Below are 20686 nucleotides of genomic sequence, written 5' to 3' on the forward strand. Positions count from 1 at the left end.
TTCGAAGTTCATTAATACTTTCTTCATTTGTACAGATGGCGCTAAGACCAATGACGGTGTCGAGTGTTCTTTTATTGTCGGGGCACACAGTTTCAAATACCGGCTCCATGGCCACTGTTCGGTCTTCACAGCTGAGCTGTTTGCTCTCTATCAGGTTGTTCTTTACATCCGCCGCCACCGACATTCTGCTTATGTCATCTGCTCCGATTCCCTGAGCGCCATCCAGAGCCTCAGTGATCCGTATCTGGTTCACCCTTTCGTGCACCGGATCCAACGCTCTCTTCAGCAGCTGGCGGACGGCGGTTCTCCGGTTACCTTTATGTGGGTTCCTGGTCGTGTCGGTATCCCTGAGAACGAAGCTGCAGATGGCGCGGCCAAGGCTGCGGTCCTCCAGCCCCGGACAGCTTCTTGTTGTGTGCCTCCATCTGATTTTAGCAGGGTCATTTGATAGCGCATTTGATCGCTGTGGCATGCCGATTGGTCTACACTTACTGAAAACAAGCTTCGGGCCTCGAAACCCCTCCCCACGGCTTGGACGGCCTCTTCACGCCCTTCTCGGCGGGAAGAGGTCGTTTTGCCCAGGTGACGGATTGGACACTGCCGGTACAGCCGCCGCCATCTGCTGACGGCTGCGCCGGCGCCGTTCTGATGGTACGCCACATTTTAACGTCCTGTCCGAATTTTAATACACTGCGCATTGATCTTGGCCTGCCATGTACTCTGGATGCCATTTTAGCGGATGACCCAGGAGCACTTGCACGCGTTCTTCGTTTTATCCACTTGACAGACCTGTCTAAGGACATTTGATTATGCTGTTTTCATCCCTTGCCTGTTAATGTGTCTTTTATAGTGTTGTCCTTTTTAGTTGCTGTTTTAACATTGTGCCTCGCAGTGCATTCCTAACTTAGTCTGGGCGCTAATGACCACTGTAGTTGTGCTCCCTAAAACCACAAAAAAGCGTATATTGTTACTTAAATCACTTAATAAAAGCAAGTCTTCTGGTGCAGACTGTATACCAAGTAGGTTTCTTTTAGAGTATATTGATGCAATAGCTCGATACTTAACAATCATATACAACCATTCGCTCGACGAAAGATCGGTATCCAAAGACTGGAATGTTGCACATGCCACACTAATATTCAAGAAAGGTAGTAGGAATAATCCGCTAAATTACAGACCCATATCATTAACGTCGATATGCAGCAGGATTTTGGAGCATACATTGTGTTCGAAGATTATGAGTTACCTCGAACAGAATGGTGTATTGACACACAGTCAACACGGATTTAGAAAACATCGTTCCTGTGAAACACAACTAGCTCTTTACTCGCACAAAGTGTTGAGTGCTATTGACAAAGGATTTCAATTGGAGTCCGTATTTCTGGATTTCCGGAAGGTCTTTGACACCGTACCACACGGGTGGCTTGTAATCAGAATATCAGTTAGTCCACAAGATCTTGCACCAGCAACAGTTCTGAAATTGTGGACGGCTATAGAGGCAGCACGGCTCAGTATTTCTGCTGCGGTCTTCCAACAACTTGTCGAGTCCCTGCAGTACGCCAGACAAATGGAGGTCCAACGCGCGCGCGCACCCCCCCCCCCCCCCACACACACACATCCCCCCCCCCCCCTACACACACTCCTACGCCCGCTCACTAGATCTGACGTCAGTACCTTGATGATAACCCTTCCTTTCCATTTCTCTATGAATGATACTTGAGCAAATGGTGACAATCCATTTAGCTACATTTCATGGTTCAAGACATGAAGCATATTTTGTATGTTTTTCTGTCTCTTTCTTCTCTGTTCTAGTGTACACTTGAAATTTGATGGGAAGGAAATAAACGTGCAAGTGATGTTGCTCTCTATTGGAACAATGAACTGAAAAGAGTTACAGGTCTTCTCGAATGCAACGCTTCACGCGGCTTCCTCCATCCGGGGCTCGAGTCCCATCTCGTGCACGGATGTGTGTGTTGCCCTTAAGCGTAAGTTAGTTTAGTTGGTGATGGAGAAAGTGAGCCACTACAGAGGTGTCGTGTGGTGTGTTGCAGGTGGCGATGGACTGGCGCGTGAGGATAGCGTGGTGGCTGCTGGTGGTGCTCCTGCTCGCATCCGTCACGACCCCCGCAGAGGGGGGCAGAGGAGGGGGGTCCCGCGGCGGGGGTTCGCGGGGCGGTGGCGGCCGTGGCTCGGGGTCTACCTGGAGCAGGAACAGGAACAGGAACAGCGGCAGTGACAGCCACAGTTACAAGCACGTCACATCGAAGCCCGTCACCCAGAGGTGAGTCCCGCCAATCGGTTCCATCTTTTGGAGAGGTTGCAACACGTGGTTCTCGATTGGGTACACGACCGTGTGTTAGGTACACGTCAAGAAAACAAATGAGTGAAATCGCAAAGTAGCACACGATCTTGAAGGCCAGCAAGTTGCGAAATGCACAAGAGCTACCACTAAACGTCGCGGCTTCAATCCCAAATTGCCCAGTCGTGAGCCTGAGTAATCTCGATTTCTCTTGAGACGTTCTGTGTGGGAGTGCTTACCAGACGACTGTGTCAAAAAAGTTGCTGTCTGTCCACACCCTGGCCGTGATTTTGTAGGTCAGGTGCTCCAGCATTCTTCACAGAAAGCTTGCCTATTCCTTCTCACATGTTATCGGACATTGCTGTGCTGAAATGTGGAATATGAGATTGCCCAGACGAGAAACAGTATAAGGACTCTAAAACCTTCCTGACTACTGCTCAGGTTGCCTTCGATGCATAGGGTCATTATATCTTATTGTAATCAGAGGCAGCATATGTACAGTTTCAGCACTGTCATCAACATTATTTTCATCACTGTTATCAGCATTGTTGTTATTGGCATCATCACTTTTACGATATTTTTTGTCTCACGTCATCATTATTAGCAGCATTACCATACTCATCACTGTTGTCATTGTAGTCATCACATTATCTCTGTCATTATTGTCATCATCATCATCATCATCATCATCATCATTATTGTCATATCATCACCATTGTCATCAAATTATCGCCACTGTCATTATTGTCAGCTTATTTTGCTAATTATCATCACATTACTATTAGCATCACTGTCGTCACACTGTATTGGTCCCTGTCTCAGGCTGTTAACAGCGCACACATCCCAGGGGCTAATGTGAAAGGAACTCGTGCCAGTTTGCAGAGGCGGCAAAGATCAATAGGCTGCCAGGATTCTACTAATGGTTAACTATTCAGTCTCCGACCGTGTAAAGAACTGAAAACCTCCTTGCAGCTGGTCCTTGACTAGTATGGAGACTAAGAAAGAGCGTCCGCAGAAATCACAACTAAAAAGGTATAATAGGAAAATTGGGCATATAGAATTAAGTGATTATAACTTTACAATATTCAGCTGAGGGCAGCCTTTGCTAATGTTAAGCATTGCTAAATGACGGCATATGAATTGAAAACTTAGCTAAGAGACACTATAAATACACAGCTCAGTGAAAACTTCCTTGGGCAGCATGAAGGGCAGTGGTGAGCTAGATGGACAATGTTGTGGGGTATTCAAATAAGGCAGAGGGAGAGAGTATTGATCCATAGTACAGATTCACATGACAGGGGCAAGGTCACGGTGGAAGCTTACTCTGTGGGTGGTGCCATCAAACGGTCATATTAGCCTGAGATGGTTGCACATACCACGTGAATGAAGTGGCGTTCCTATGCGAGAGACTCTGCCGAGTTTTTCTCGAGTTAAATTGTCGCTAAATTTGTGCTAATGATACCACCCTCACTGGCGTCTTACAGTTGGCAATGGAAATGCCTGTTTCTGACAGATGCTGATAGCGAACACGCACGGGGATTTGGCGGATCTAGTGGTGCTTGCCTGCTGGGCCAAGCCTACAGTGGCGCTGACTAAGAGTGCCCCCTGCTACTGCTGGTGGCAGCTACACGACCCAGTCTGTCACAGTACTACTTGGGCATTATTGCTGTTTGTTCTTTTGTAAAGTTTCTTCACAGTGCTTGGAGAAAGCTACAAGTTAAATAAAACTTAAGTGTTTGCTAATCATTCCTGCCCTGTCCAACTTCCCTAAATGACTGCTTGTCCAATTTCCCTAAATGACAGCTGCTACACTGCTCTTTAGCCAACCTCTCCTTACCTTTGTGTTTGAAGTAGTGCACAACAAAATGCAAGGCAGCAAGTGCCTACAGCAAAACACGTCTGTGATGGACACGAACCTTCATCTGTTGGTCCACATCTAATCCAAAACTGAATGGGGATTAGTGCAGTGGCGGCCCGACCTTTTATGACTTCAGAAGACCCCCCCCCGCGTGCCCTCCAGTGGGCTTCTGACTCCAAACAAAAATAATGGAGGGGGGGGGGGGGAAGGGGCACTGACCATATCTTTTGCTGACAGTATCTTCACGTTCGGGGCTAGTCACAACTGTGGGAAAAGCGGTCTTCATTATGTTCCTGCCCCTCTGCATGGAAGATAGGAGGAACTGTTTAAAACTTGAAGAGTATTTAATGATTGACACCATTTTCAGTGAATTAAGAATTCTTTAAATGTCTCCAGCTAAAAGTTTGGTTCTGGATTTTGATTCCTCATCACTTGTGGATACTTATGATATTCTCTCTCACTCTCTCTCTCTCTCTCTCTCTCTCTCTCTCTCTCTCTCTCTCTCTCTCTCTCTCTCCTTTTTTTTTGGAAATTTTGTTAATGAGTTAAACCACAATTGAAAAATTCACACAAACAAATGATGACGGCTATGATGATGATGATTTGGATTGTGGTACACTCAACGGCATATTTATCAGCACCTGTGTAAATTCCAAATCTTGTCACAGTCCTGCCTCGCCATTTTCCCTAGTGATAATGAAACGACAGCACAGGCATCCAGCCCCTGGGTGGAGAGAATCCCCAACCTGGTCGGAAATCAAATCAGGACCTGATGATCCAGAGGCAGCAATGCTAACCACTAGGCCACAAACTGTGGACTGCAAACAAATGAGTACACTGCTGGAGTGTCTGTTATCGAAGAGTTACGAATCTGTAAGAAGATTGTATGAGTTTTGATTATCACTATTTTCGTTCTTTGCGTGAGGTACAGTGTGGCCACTCACACGTGCATCTCGAAATGTGACATTACAACATCATTCTTATTGTGATTCTCACTATAATTGTCATTGTCATCATCATCATTATTATCATTATTATTATTGACCTTGTGGTGACATCACTTTCATTATTGTTGCAGCCATGTTGTTTTCACATCATCTCATATCATTATTATTGTTATTATTATTATTATTATTATTATTATTATTGGTATTTGGAGGTACTTGATTGTATCGCCGGTGAAATCTTCTCTGCTCTTCGATGAAATTCTAACACACAGAACGTTTTCCATATAGGATTTCCCCATTTCACTCCCACCATGGAATCTGTCACTTATGTATCATTGCATATGTGCTGGCTTCAATTTCACTGTGCTTTCTCTGCATTCAGAATTTACATTTTTAAAATTTTCTTACATTCTCTATGTTGAAAACTTGACACGACGTCAAGTGGCGGTACATCTACAACAGCTGAATTATTATTCTAATATTATTTTGTATTGCAGTCTTTTGTTGCATTTGTTTTTATAATTATTACCAGCCTCATTGAAATTTTGAGCACCCTCAAATCCATTGTTGTTGTCACTGAAAGCCATCAATTTTATATGCCATGTGTGGCCACCATTAGTGGGTTACAGAAGTTGTGCACAGTACATAATGCTGACAGGTTGCTCTGCAACTATTGTGGATCTGAAAATGCTCAAAATTTGAACGAAACTGATAATCATTATAAAGACAAATGTGCCATTACACTGCAATAGAACATTAGAATAAAAGTTCTCTGTAATTTGTATCAATGTATCACTATGTATTTATATCTAAAAACAAAGATGATGTAACTTACCAAACGAAAGTGCTGGCATGTTGATAGACACACAAACATACACACAAAATTCAAGCTTTCGCAACCAACGGTTGCTTCATCAGGAAAGAGGGAAGGAGAGGGAAAGATGAAAGGATGTGGGTTTTAAGGGAGAGGGTAAGGAGTCATTCCAATCCCGGGAGCGGAAAGACTTACCTTAGGGGTAAAAAGGGACAGGTATACACTCGCACACACACATATCCATCCACACATATACAGACACAAGCAGACATTTGTGAAGGCAAAGAGTTTGGGCAGAGATGTCAGTCGAGGTGGAAGTACAGAGGCAAAGATGTTGTCGAATGACAGGTGAGGTATGAGCGGCGGCAACTTGAAATTAGCAGAGGTTGAGGCCTGGTGGGTAATGCTACATTCATTTGGAATTCCCTTGTACTTTGTTCCAGTAGCTTAAAGCGAAAGTTATCATGGCTGAAGTTTTTGGCAAAGGGCTGGGTGGGGGTGGGGCGCTCTGAGTGAGAACTTATGCTGGAGTCACTAGGGGACGTTAACTGACAAGTTGCAATGTGCTCAGGTACAGTGGCAAGCTGAAAACGACCCCAAAGACCAAGGACCATTGGTCTTCACACTACACAACCAGCAGACCTATTGGATGGAAAATACCCCCTCTACGCAAGGAAGACAGTGGTAGTGCAAACAGCATCGGTGGCCATCGGTACAAGCCGACAGAAGACTCCCGAAAAGCTGTCACAGAAAAGTACAACCGGCACTACAAGCCGACCGAGGCCGTTCCTGTTGCCACGACACACCGTCACCGACACGGGCACCAGAACCACACCAAGTCCTCGATCTCGAAGCATGACACTACGAGCTCACATAATGTTTCCAGACACGGGGGAAATCTGTGGCCTTTTCAGCCGACACAGCGGCCGAGCCTCCACACGAAGGCCCCGGTCACCAGTTCCTACAACAGGTCTCGTGATGCATTCCAGGCTGGAGGAATTCCAGGTCACCTCCAACCGTCACAGGAACCCAGCCACCGTGTGAACCACTGGCCACCACTTCCTGCATCCACGACTGGGTGAGATTTGAACAGAGGAGGCATGTGTTGCTTTAGAATGTCCTGTGCTGTGAAATACAAGTGTCCTGCTCATCCGTGTTTTGTCGCTTGGAGTGATGGAATGTCACTTCACTGTGCTGTCAGTTTCTTTGGGAGAAAAACATTGTAATATGTTATTAGCAGACATTTTGTCAGAGGCAGTCAAAGACTGTGTATAACTTAAAGGGTAGGAATATTTTTGTCAGTAATATGCCTTGTACAGTGACAGTATTTTATTTTCTCATTTTGGTCAGAACCTTCTCAGAGCTACAACTTTGTTCTCAATGACTTTTTAGGCATTACATCTGTTGCAGTTTATCACCTAGCAGTAAATGAATGATATAGTTGTTTGTCTTGTCACAGATGCCTATTCATATAAATCTAACTATATCATTTATATCTAAAAACAAAGATGATGTAACTTACCAAACAAAATCGTTGGTATGTTGATAGAGACACTAACAAACACAAACACACACACAAAATTCAAGCTTTCACAACCCACAGTTGCTTCATCAGGAAAGAGGGAAGGAGAGGGAAAGACGAAAGGATGTGGGTTTTAAGGGAGAGGGTAAGGAGTCATTCTAATCCCGGGAGTGGAAAGACTTACCTTAGGGGGAAAAAGGGACAGGTATACACTCGCACACACACATATCCATCCACACATATACAGACACAAGCAGACATCTGTAAAGGCAAAGAGTTTGGGCAGAGATGTCAGTCGAGGTGGAAGTACAGAGGCAAAGATGTTATCGAATGACAGGTGAGGTACTAGCAGTGGCAACTTGAAATTAGCGGAGGCTGAGGCCTGGTGGGTAACGGGAAGAGAGGATATACTGAAGGGCAAGTTCCCATCTCCGGAGTTCTGATAGGTTGGTGTAGTGGGAAGTATCCAGATAACCCGGGCAGTGTAACACTGTGCCAAGATGTGCTGGCCGTGCACCAAGGCATGTTTAGCCACAGGGTGATCCTCATTACCAACAAACACTGTCTGCCTGTGTCCATTCATGCAAATGGACAGTTTGTCGCTGGTCATTCCCACATAGAAAGCTTCACAGTGTAGGCAGGTCAGTTGGTAAATCACTTGGGTGCTTTCACACGTGGCTCTGCCTTTGATCATCATTTGTTTACTGCCAGGTGACAAACTGCAACAGATATTATGTTTAAAAAATGAATGTAGTCAATGAGAATAGAGTTGCACATTCTAAATATGTTGGAATAAAGCAAGAGAATAAAATATGTTAACTGAAGAGGGTATATTATTATTATCACAAATATCCCTAACCTCTAATCAGCCATTCAGCTGGTTTAATGCAGTCTTCAACTTCAATCTAACCTGTGTCAACCTCCTATTCTTCCTGTTGCTGTTACATAAAATGCTATGTGCTGCAATCTTTGTTAGCTCCTTCAACTATTCTGTTACTATTTCCCACATTTCTAAATGAGAAGCTTTTTTTGTTATCAGTCTTCTGTCTTGCTTCATGTGCTCTGCCATGATCTCCTCCCCTCTGGCTCATCTCAGAGTGGCACTTACACTCGAGTGTCCTCAAATATTTTTTTGTATATATTACAATCTTCCCATTTAATTTTTGCCTGCCACGAGTCACTCCAGTTTCATCGATGCTCTTATCTGTTGTCTTAACACATGTCATATCATCATCTCCCTTTTTCAAGTTAATATTCTCTACATTTTCTTTTCCTAACTGACTCTGCAGATATCGTCATAATTTCTTATCGGTCAATTTATTTTCAACACCTGACTGTACTATCACATCTGCACCACTTTTGTTCTTTTATTTTCCAACAGTCCATGCTTCAGTTTCATACAATGATGTCCTCCATATGTACATTTTTAGGAACTTCTTTTAGTGATTAATGCCCTGTTTGCCTATTCTAGTGTGCTTCTTATGTCTTCATTGATCATCTGCTGTGCATTATTTTGCTTCCAAGGTAGCAGTATTCCTTCATTTATTCTACTCTATGGACCCAAATGGTGACTTTAAGTTTCCCATTAACCTAGGGTTCATTTCAAATAACTGCCTGCTTTTGCACCAATACTGTTGTGTGTCTTCTGTAGTCAAGTACGTGATTTTTAAGTTGCTTTGGAACCATGAAGAATTCTCACTAATGTTGTCTAGTCTGTTCCTATCTTATTCAAGGATATTATTTTCCGCAGTCCTACTGCCACATATGCCACCCAAATGTATTACAGTTTCTTAATCTTTCACATATTTCACTATTTCCTTGATTTCCTCATGTGTTTCCTGCATTTCATCATCAGCTTGTGGCAAGAATGACTTTTAGTGGTACTTGGTGATGGCTTCATTACTTACAGACTAATAAATAAATGCATTACCCCTATTCTCTAATCATCTTAGCCTGTTTGTCATCTTAACATAGCTTATATTTTAGCTTTCCAACAAGCTTGTATATATGTAAACATATTCATTTTTGAAAGTCAAAAGTATTCAACATTTACATCCTCAATCATCAGTGCTGTTATTCAGTGCCTAGAATTATGTCAGGTCAGTTTGACATATTTGCTTGCAAAAGCAAAAGTCTTAGGTTCTGGTTCCAGTATTGCACACACTTTTGATCTTCCAGGATGTTTCACTATAGGTGATGTCAACTGATAATAGGAAAGAACTTATTCTGTGCAGGCAGAAGTGGCTATCAACATTTCCAATTAACTAAGATCATACCTGTTACCTGTGTGAGGAACCTATGAAAATATTCTCAATCACATTTGAATGCCTCTGTAACAAATATAGATGTATTTATCATTGGAACGGATGATGCATCAAACTTCTGATAAGAGCTATGTTCCTGCGTTATGGTTCTTTGAAGAATGGGTACTGAGTAGTGTGTAGTCGCAAGAAAAATTTCATGATGCCAATACATCAACCACTTCTAATGCAGTGACCAGCAGATGACATGCCTGGGCATCACAGAGGTAATTTATGAAACCACTAAACTGGCCAATACAACTTAGTTAATCAGTTACTGTTTCTGCCTTGCAAACCGATGTGGTGGGTGCACACTTCAGCCAGTGGCGTCGTATTACATCTCTTGGCTCTGAGTAAGTTTGAATTTCTCATTTCTACAGTACTGTAGCGACATCCTGGATATCTGATGTTATGTGCAATGCAATATACAAACTCACTCACATTATACTTTTTTTCATTCCTGTTTCCTTATTAGTGCACTGAAGACCCATGCCTGGTGCCATATTGACTATGAAAGTCAGATCCCTGCCGTACACATGCTCTTGAAATTTTTGTTCAAAGTCACTGGCTCAGCCACCTCTGAATACAATTACTGTTAACTCTTGCTGATAAATGACTTCACAGAGTTGTTGGATTAACAACAAAAGTTAACAGTTGCACTTGTACAACAAGAACTCCTTAAGTGAACGTACCAAGAAGTAAGTGGATAAAAGAAAGGGCTACAAAATAAATCCAAGAGTTCGTAGTGTGAGATGAGTAAAAAATGCAGAGGATAATGATTATTGAGACACACAAATCTTAAAATTTGTTATAATTTCTGGAAACATTTGCATTCTAGAGACATCCACAGCAGACATGGATTATAAAGACTGCATAAGACAACAGATGAAGATGCTGTTGTTATTAACTCAGTTTCACAAACTGTTGGGATAAATAACAATGTGTTGTGTAAGACTACAGGTACATTGGAAAGCCATACCTTTGCAGTGAAAAGTATTGTAACAATGTGATGTAAGCTCTCAATATCGATAATTTTAATATCTGCAAAAAATGAAGTATTCTTATTAGTTTAGTACCTATGGTCTCACAAGAGTATTTGTTACTTGCTTTTAAATTTTTTTTAATGTTGTGTGGAGCTTGATTGTTTTTGTGCATCACCCCAAATGACTGTGTTACCATTGATAATATATGTGCATTGGTGTGCTTATTTTGTCCAGCATTACCCTCATATTGCATTAGGATTGTCAGGAAGATGGATAGACTAGACACTAAATTAAAAAAAAAAGTGTTCACAGAGATTTGAATTTTCCATTGAATTGAATCATGCATTAAATATTCTGCTATAATTACTAGCAGACAGGATGTATAGTAAGTCCTTAACTTCATGACGTGAAATTACTAGTACCACAATACAAACCGAGTGAGGTGGTGCAGTGGCTAGCACACTGGACTCGCATTCGGAAGGACGACGGTTCAATCCCGCATCCAGCCATCCTGATTTAGGTTTTCCATGATTTCCCTAAATAGCTCTAGGCAAATGCCAGGATGTTTCCTTTGAAAGGGCACAGCTGACTTCCTTCTCTGTCCTTCCCTAATCCAATGAGACCGATGACCTCGCTGTCCGGTCTTCTCCCCAAAACAACCCAACCCAACCCACAATACAAATGTGCGAAGTAAAAAATGCTAATCCTGCCTTTTAGTACTTGTGTGATGCTCTGTCAGGAAAAACAAACCTGTAATCATTAGATACATAATTAGTGGTGTCCTGCTTGACACAGTCACACTGTTTAAATATCTGGACATAACGTTGCAAGCAAAATGAAATGTGAGGATTGCAGTAGGGAAGGCAAATCATTGACTTGGCAAATCATTGACTTCACTTTATTCTGAGAATTTTGGAAACGTGTCAGTCATCTGTAAAAGAGACTGCACATACGACATAGTGTGACCTATTTTTGGGTACCGGTACTGCTTGAGTGTTTGCAATCCGCACCAGGTCGGATTACAGAAAGACATTGAAGCAATTTAGCGATGGGCTGCTACTTGTTACTGGTAAGTTTGAACAACACTGAAGTGTTACAGCGATGCTTTGGAAACTCAAATGGGAATCCTGAGAGGAAAGGCAACATTGTTTTTGAGGAACATTGTTGGGGAAATTTAGAGAACTGGCATTTGAAGCTGACTGCAAAACTACTGTCACTGAGATATATTTCACATAATGATCATCAAGGTAAAATACGAGAAATTAGGGCTCATTTGGAGGCATATAGATAGTTGTTTTTCTCTCATTCTATTTGCGAGTGGAACAGGTAAGGAAATGACTAGTAATGTGCGGGGTATCCTCTGCTGTGCACCATTTGGTGACTTGCAGATTATGTATGAAGATGTAGAGGAAAGATGGGTTGGCTGGAGAAAGTTTTGAGGGGGTTGAGGGAAGGAGGAGAAGAGGGGAGCTGATGGCAAATCTTTCTGATCCTAGGACAAGAATGAGAGTAGAGAAAGATAAAGAATGCAGAAGGCATGACTGTTGCTTTCTGTATCACTCACAACTGCTGCAGCATCCTTGACAAACCATATAATGTTCACACACCATTACCTCTACCTGTGCTCCCCCCCCCCCCTTTCTCTCCCTCCCCCACAATGCCCCACCCCCTTGCAGTCATTCCTCCTTTAAAACTTACCCTTACATGCTCCCTTTACTACCGTCCTGTCTTATTGCTGATAAACACTACAACAAAAAAGCCTGAATGACATATGAAATCACTAATGTCATTTAGTCACTGACATATTCATTTCATGGCTGTTTTTACAGGGTGTATACTAAGGTCAGAGCAGGGTAGGAGATGTGGACACTAGCAAAATTTTCCAAATAAGCAAAGACCGGAAATGCACTGTTGTGAAGCTACTGCCATAAACTGACAGCTGAGCAGCGACAAGTGCGTGGAAATTAGTGTAATTAGTTATCAGCAGTGCAGTTTTGTCCACCTAAGCTGCAGCTGTGTTATACTGTGCACTGTACTCCATCAGAATTCATTCATATTCTCCATACATTAAAACATACAGGGAGCCCATAATTAAAGTTCCAGTTTCAGAACACTGCAGAAAGAGAGCAACTGCTCAGAATGACATCAAATTTGGATGGCATATTATTGTCACATCGGGAACCATCATGGAACAAAAAAAAATTTACCAACATATGGCAGTGCAAGCATCTTAATGTAAATGGAGTCAACTACAAATGACAGATGAATCGCAATGCGACGGCTATGGTTTGAATTACACATTACACCATCCATACTCTTCGATCTGCAAGACTTCGCAAGTTTGACAGGTAACAGTTGTGGCACTCTTAGCTAAGTAAGTCTATCCACCACGGCAAGGTCGTACCGCATTGTATCGGAAAAGTTAGGTTTTAATTGTCCTGAGGCCAGAAACTGCATAAAAAGCAAATTGACATTTATTAATTGTCCTGGTGCCAAAAATCATTAAGAAGGCAAAATGACATCAGTTTCTGATTGTCTTCAGAGTGGTGCAGGACATGTTCAGTATGCTGTCCACCATTTTCTGCCACAAGTTTAAATCAATAAACAGCAAATTCTACAATGGATCAGAGTGTCTCGTGGTTCACATTCAGAATGTGTTGTGTAATATGTACCATCAGTTCAGCTATATTTGTAATTTGAGCACTCGACACATCTTTCAGATAACCCCATAGCCAGAAGTCACTGGCGATCTGGATGGCCAGGTTGTATGGAAATGATGGCTGATAATTCTAGCATTTCCAAAATGCCTCTGCAGCAGCCAATTCACTGGCTGTGCAGTGTGCAGAGGAGCACCATCATGCATAAAAATGATCCTACCCTTACATCCACACCGTTGAAGTTTTGGAATGACACTGATGCTCAAAAGACTCTCAAAGCATTTACCAATGTTGGTACAGGTAACAGGACCCCCAGGACTCATCACCTCAACAAAAAAAAAAAAAAATGGCACTATGGTAAACAATGCCTCACACATTTACCCTTGCAGAATGAAGCTGTACCGGTTGATGTGCGTGCAGACTGTCCATTGCCCACATTCTACAATTCTGTACATTGACATGACTTTGGACATGGAAATGGTCTTCATCTGTCCACAAAATGTTCCTTGGCTTTCCACTGTCCACTTCCATGCAAGCAAGAAATTCCAGAGCAAACATTTGTCTTGCTGGCAGGTCAGCAGGAAGCAACTCCTGAAAATGGGTGATTTTGTATGGATAGCTATGCAGAATGTTTCGTTGGATTTTATGCGCTGTGCTCACTGGCATGTCCAGTGTTTGGGCAATTTCCTGTGCACTGCATGTTTGCACACCACTATTTGCCCCTCCTACAATGCTATGGCCACATCTTTGACAGAAGTCTGATCAGCTGCTTTCCACCCTCTGCCATATTGCACCTCAGAAGCGCCTGTCTTTTTGAATTTTGTAATCATTTTCTCCAGACCCTTATCAATGCCCTTTCTCATCCCCCTCAGCATCTTGAACTCCTGCCATCACTATTCTTGTAACAGAGGTTTGCCAGTGAGTGTGATCCTTCATGGAGATAGTCATGTTAGGTGCAGACAGAGGAGCAGCTGTGTGCTGCGTGTCGGTTGGTTTGCATATTCTGACATTTACAGTGCCATCTGTTGCTCAATTTTTTTTTAAATTTTTTTTGTTACGTGACGTTTTGCCTTGTGTCAGTAATATGCTGTTCAAATTTGATGTCATTCTGAGCAGTGGTTCTCATTCTGCAGTGTTTTGAAACTGGAACTTTAATTGTGGACACCTTGTTTTTCCTTATTAATAACACTGCTCCCTACAATAACACATGTCGACTAATTTACTGCACTGCTTCAGCGTAATTGATTTAACAGCGCACAGTAAGTATGACAGAATATCCAGCACTAACATAACCAGTTGTGGATAGGTATTGAAGGTTTGCCTAGTTTTGACTGTTGAGCTAAAACCATTACCTTCAGCTAATTCAATTTGTAACTGATTTCCTTAGCATAACGGATATTAGCCGGGACTATTTAGTTTAAATGCATACACTTCTGTCACTGTTTTTCTGTCATTTTATGGCTGTAGCCCACAAGGGTGTTTTTATGGCTCGTCATCTGGAGAATTTTGCTCAGTTTGATATCCCACCCATGCTCAGATATTATCGGGTTGTTTTTCTGTACCCTGTATAAGAAAGATCACTATGAAACTGGCCCAATGCATGACTGGATACATAGCTACTGTCCACCTTGGGGGTCATCCAGCACCCAGTTGCCGAATGTGACTCAAGGACCCTGGGTTCCTTTATCAGTGCACTAAGCTATATATATATATATATATATATATATATATATATATATATATATATATATATATAATTTTCTCTCTCTGTGAACTTAAGTTCTATGTGATCTTCCCCAACAAATCCCTCTTTCCTATTTGTGATGAAGGGAAATGTAAGTTACAAAAAATAAGATCGTTTTTCCAACATCCAGTTTTTAACAACAATAATAGGGACTTTTTTTACTGGAGATAAGGCCATTCTCTCTCCTAATTGTAACAGTTGTCTCAATTGAATTTTTCCATTTGATACAATTAAGTACACTATCAAACACAAGACCACATGGAGTTGCAAGTACCATGCATTTAAAATAGTTAACCGAACGACCATCAGAAGTGACTATTAAAGTTACTGAGTAGAATCTAGTTTGTGAAGTATGGATGAATTCTGGGTAGTAACTTTGAAAAATTGACTTGATTTCTTCTGCATGTAAGCTATCTGATACGAGAAGAACTGATACAAACTGTTACTAATCCAAGCAGATGAAGCGCATGTTATTGGAAGTGAGATCACATTGGCATGAGTAGGAAAGTGGTGTGATTTTAACCCAAATTTACTGCAGTTCATAATGTTTATTTGTAAGCAGCAGTTTTATTTGCTGTATTCCTCACTGTGTGCAAAATTTTGGCAAAAGAATTTGAAGTGCAGTAACTAGCACAGTGTGTGTTATTTCACATGGTTAAATTTCTGTTGTGACTATTTACAGTGTGGATAGTATGTTAAAACTTCACCTTGTTGTTTAATTGCAGTGTACTTCTATGAGGCATTGTTGTCAGTTATTGTGCTTCTTCAGATAAGGAGAAATTGTGTGCTTTGTACACTGTGCAATTTTTATAACTTCTGCAGCCTTACATTGTTGCCCATGTCAGATACCATGTATGCTTGTGCAAAATTATGTATGTTTGTTTTTTGTGCCAAAAGTAACACCAGTGATGTCTGTCCTGTTGTGAGCTTCATAACAAGATGTTACCATTGTTATGTTGTTGCAAGTATTGTTATTATTTAATGATAATAATAATAATAATAATAATAATAATAATAATAATAATAATAATAATAATATTGCAGGTCTGTGTTAGTATTTAGTAGTTTTTGTGATTTTTCTGATTTGGCAACACCTCTCAATTTCTCATTTCCAAGACTGTTACATGGTTTTGACTGAATATGTACATGTTCAGTTCAGTAGGATATAAAGTGTCACACTACTAATTGTGTTGCTGTCAAAAAAACAGAACTGTATGAAAGGATTATCCTGGGGGCTGTAAAATGATACAGAGGGCATAAAAAATGTTGGGGAAGTTTTCAGAACACACATCTCATAGACAGATGTAGAAACTTACATTATGTGCATTATCCACAAGTCTTCATAGTACATTTTTTATGCAAGCGCAGGAACAGAATATAGTAGCATACCAGTTGAAACTCTTCCTTATATAAAATGTTCAAAATGCGTTCCATTAACACTGTTACGTGCATGGTATTAAACACACACACACACACACACACACACACACACACACACACACACACACACACATACACACAAGAAAGAATGATATCTCTTCTACACTCCCTATTTTTCACAAAGCCTCTTTTTCACTCTACAGCTTTCCTCTAGTGAAACACGAGGGCATGTATAGCCTGTCAGTACCACTCCTTGTTCTGGTCACGAAGCCATTTGTTTAATGTGCAAATCACCACGCATCCTTTAATTGCAACTCTGAGGGACCTAGGTCAGGACTGTAGGGTGGCTAGGCCAACACTGTCTAACCCTTTTTAGTGATGTGTTCCAAAGTCATCAAACTTGTGTGAGGCCGAGCATTATCATGTTGAATCAATCAATCACCTGGATTGTTATATCACAGAGGTCACTGGAAGTGCTTCTTGAATTTAGTTAATGTGTTCACATATGCTTCAGAATTAATGGTGCTTTCACTGTATGCATTATATGCTTGTGAATGAACATATCAGCAATCTGCTTCCTGTCAGGCGTGACAGCCATAGATGGTCACTCTGAACACTGCAAATCTTGGAGTCCTGCCAAGCCACATTCTCGTAATGGCCTTGCCCTCTTTGCCCAATTACTAACTGTACTTCTGTTAACTTAAGGTGCTCCAGAAATTGCACACAAACATTTGGGGATGATCCCAACAGTTTCTTTCTCTGCAGTGAGAAATTCAGTGATAACACACTGCTTTTGAAGTACATCACTTACCAATGCCATAATGAAACGCTCCTGCAGCTAAGCGAAGTACATCACTTACCAATGCCATAATGAAACACTCCTGCAACTAAGCTATCTGTCAGAGGAAACTAAAAGTTTGCATGTGCACACTGGAAACTTCAAATAATTCTTACCTAAAGTTTCACATTTGTACCTTTGTTGTTTGAGAAAAAAATTGTGGTGTATAATTTTCTTGGTGACTCTTGTAGGTCTGAAAGGTAGGTAGCATGCCCGTTTAATATTTATGTGCACACTTATTGGCAGTACTACCCCAAGATAAGTACTGACCAGCAATTCTGTTTCTTAAATTATAAGTGTTCTCAAGTGACTTTTTGTTTCATAAGGTTTCAGAAATTCTTCTTGTTTACAGAGGCAGAAGAGTATCCTGCCTTGTAGGACAGTAGTATCAGCTGAATACTTACCACTATTCTCCATATGTGACAGGCCCATTGGATGGAATGTACCAGGGACAAACCATCAAGGTTCCCATGCTCAGCCTCCTGGTCCAGGCTGGAATTTGCCAGGAACAAACACGAACAAGCAGCCTCCTGGACCAGGCTTTAACATCCCAGGGACAAACACAAACAAGCAACCTCCTGGACCGGGCTTCAATGTGCCGGGCACGAACCCGAACCAACAAGGTTCGCACGCTCAGGCTCCTGGCCCCGGCTGGAATGTTCCAGGCGGCAGTGCCAAGCAGCAGCCTTCAGCCTCTGACCTCAACCCACCCCATCAGGCACAGCAGGGCTGGAACGTAGGAAGGTGAGTGCTGTGTTGCAAGTTAAATCTATCATACATAGGGTACTCAGTTTTGCAAACCTGCCTTGCTCCAGAATTACTATTTTCATAAAGATCATTGTCATCCCTGCCACCACTGCCATGCTCCCGCCTCTGTACCAACACCCTCACCACCTATAACTAAATGTTTCATCTACTTTTGAAAAAAAAATGCAAGTGTTATTAATAATTCCATTAAGCAGGTGATTTTGTTGGTAAGACAACAGAATTTGGTGAAACTAATCTCATCAGAACAGCATTGATACTTATCTTCCATGGTGAATAAACAGCTCCAAGACCCTTAACTGTAAGAAATAATCTGACAGAATTTGTACATTTTTCCATTTATCATTCCAGGTACTACAAACAAAGTTCACAATTTCAGGTAATGATCAATTTCCAGTTTGTATGTAAATTAAAGTCCAGTCTCCATCAAAAACAATTTGAACTGAACTGAGCCATGCTAACACAATACTGAGAGATCAAATACAACCAAACAAACACTGCTGAACAGTTAAATGTGCATTAGCTGTTTATAAATTTTTTAATAATACAGGAGCATATATCATCATTAACAAGATCAAATACAATTAAAGCTGTTGCTTTACAAAGAATTATTAACTTCGTGCAGTGTTTTTGAGTGATTAAACCTCAATCTTAATGCTTGAAAGTACATCTGTTTGTAATTGTAAATACTGAAAAAATAACCAGTGAAATATAATTATAATGGTTTGTCAATTACAAAATAATTTTTCCTATTGATAATTTTGCATGTAAATTCATTCCAAAATTAGTGTTAACATTTTTAGAAGAATTTCATGATATTCATTATATTTGTGTGTAAATGATTTCTTAAACAAGTTTTTCATTATTCCTGAAAGGTTATTGAAATGCTATTGAAATGATGGGTTCCTTTTGTTTACTTGCAGCTATTAACAAAATGTGAAATCTTATAAGAACTAATATTAGCACAAAATAAATATAAAACATTTAGTAAACATTTAATTATGGCTCAGAACTAGCAAAATAAAAAATCTTTTGTTAGCAAATTGATATAAATATGAAAAAATACACATAATTAGAGTGTTTACTAATTGGAAAGAGTCTTCTCCAGTTCTACCAGACATTGGCAGTTATACTGTACACTGTTGCTGTGACTCCACCATTTGACACCCACTGCTGGAAAAGGTCTCCTCCAGATGTTTCCCTGTGTAATGTAATGGAGTTAATTGCATATATATTGCTGCTGTATGTTTTCTAATCTACCACTTTACATTAGGTTATTTCACCATTCTTTTCTTGTCACCTGTAGCCCGGAAAAGGATTTCCTTTGTTCAGGTTCCATGTCTTTGCCAGGCTGTATGCCCCTCCCACATCTCCTCTCCACTTTGTTCCTGATGCATTTGTTTACATTCCTGTCTCTCCTATTTATTCGCATCATGCATGTCTCCAGTACTCACTTGGAACTTCTTAGTTTTTGAATGTTTTTCCCATTGGAAGTCCATGTCTCACTACCACAAGTAAAAACTATAATAGACACTGATTACTGAACTCCTTTTTCAGATTCATTTGCAGCTTTGTTTTTCATTTTAACCCTCTGTCTGCCTTTTCCTTTTGCTGTCCATTCAGTCAATCTTTTCAGCTTCCCTAAATGAAAAGAAACTCATCAACAACTGATTCTGTCACTTCAGACTTTTAATACATCGATTGTACCTCATTACAATTCTGTTATGGTTGAGTTTCAGTCCTAGTTTAAATGTGTTCTGGATATAGTGTATCAATTCATACATGCATTAAGTTCTTTACAACCTATAAAGAAGATAAATGTTTGAGGATTTACAAGATGATGAGTTTTATATTAGCACTTACAAACAGCTTTTTGTAACTACCCCTGGAAGCTGTTATAGAATGTCTGAAAAGGAACTGTATTTAGGGATTTTTTCCCCTCAGAAATTCCAATTGAAATAAAACAATTCCAATGCTTGCAAACACATAATTGTACAAAGTTTTAGGTAGTCTGTGTACAAATGTGGGGGTAATGTATCCCTGCTCAGTCATACAGGCATTTGATTTATTATACTCATTGAGTATTGAAGGCTGTGTCTTCTTCCTAAATTGTAAGTTGGTGGATTAATTATCTATTCTACAAATTTGAAATTTTGTTCTTTTGTTGTGGAATTGTATTGATGTTAAAGATGAAACATGACTATACCATTTATCTGTGATGCAGAAGTGACCTTCATGTGAAATTTTCTTGAGTGGCACTTTTTTAAAAGAGAAATAGTGTTTCCTTTGCAGTTCACTGTGCGTAGATGTTTCAAAATGAGTCAATGATTTTATACGAAATACAGATATTATGTTATGAAAGGTATAATGTACATTGCTAATAACAGAGACTGTTTGGATTTATATGATAAAAATTATGTTTCCTGAAACCTCAGAGCAACTGATTGCTGAAAATTTATTTTTCAGATTGCTATCACCAATACAAAAATAGAAGTAATGCATATGATATTCTTCAGTTGTATGCAAAACATTTTTCAGATTTGTTTCTTCTCTCCATGCTGGTCTCTAAATCTCTGCAT

The 20686-nt window shown here is 40.7% G+C and overlaps 1 protein-coding gene across 3 annotated transcripts in view; it reads left to right on the top strand.

Moving 5' to 3' along the window:
• The window catches only part of LOC124550840, a 277592-nt gene that overhangs the window by 196729 nt on the left and 60177 nt on the right, over positions 1 to 20686 (top strand). For 2 of the 3 annotated variants that reach the window (XM_047125566.1, XM_047125567.1), the window contains exons 2-4: positions 2052 to 2281; positions 6490 to 6996; positions 17769 to 18086. In XM_047125566.1, coding sequence (XP_046981522.1) covers positions 2058 to 2281; positions 6490 to 6996; positions 17769 to 18086 — 1049 coding nt within the window. In that variant the 5' untranslated portion in view covers positions 2052 to 2057. The remainder of the gene's footprint in view (positions 1 to 2051; positions 2282 to 6489; positions 6997 to 17768; positions 18087 to 20686) is intronic. The other variant, XM_047125568.1, reaches the window with a different exon arrangement.

Source organism: Schistocerca americana, chromosome 9 (assembly GCF_021461395.2).
Source record: "Schistocerca americana isolate TAMUIC-IGC-003095 chromosome 9, iqSchAmer2.1, whole genome shotgun sequence".
Taxonomy (NCBI): domain Eukaryota; kingdom Metazoa; phylum Arthropoda; class Insecta; order Orthoptera; family Acrididae; genus Schistocerca; species Schistocerca americana.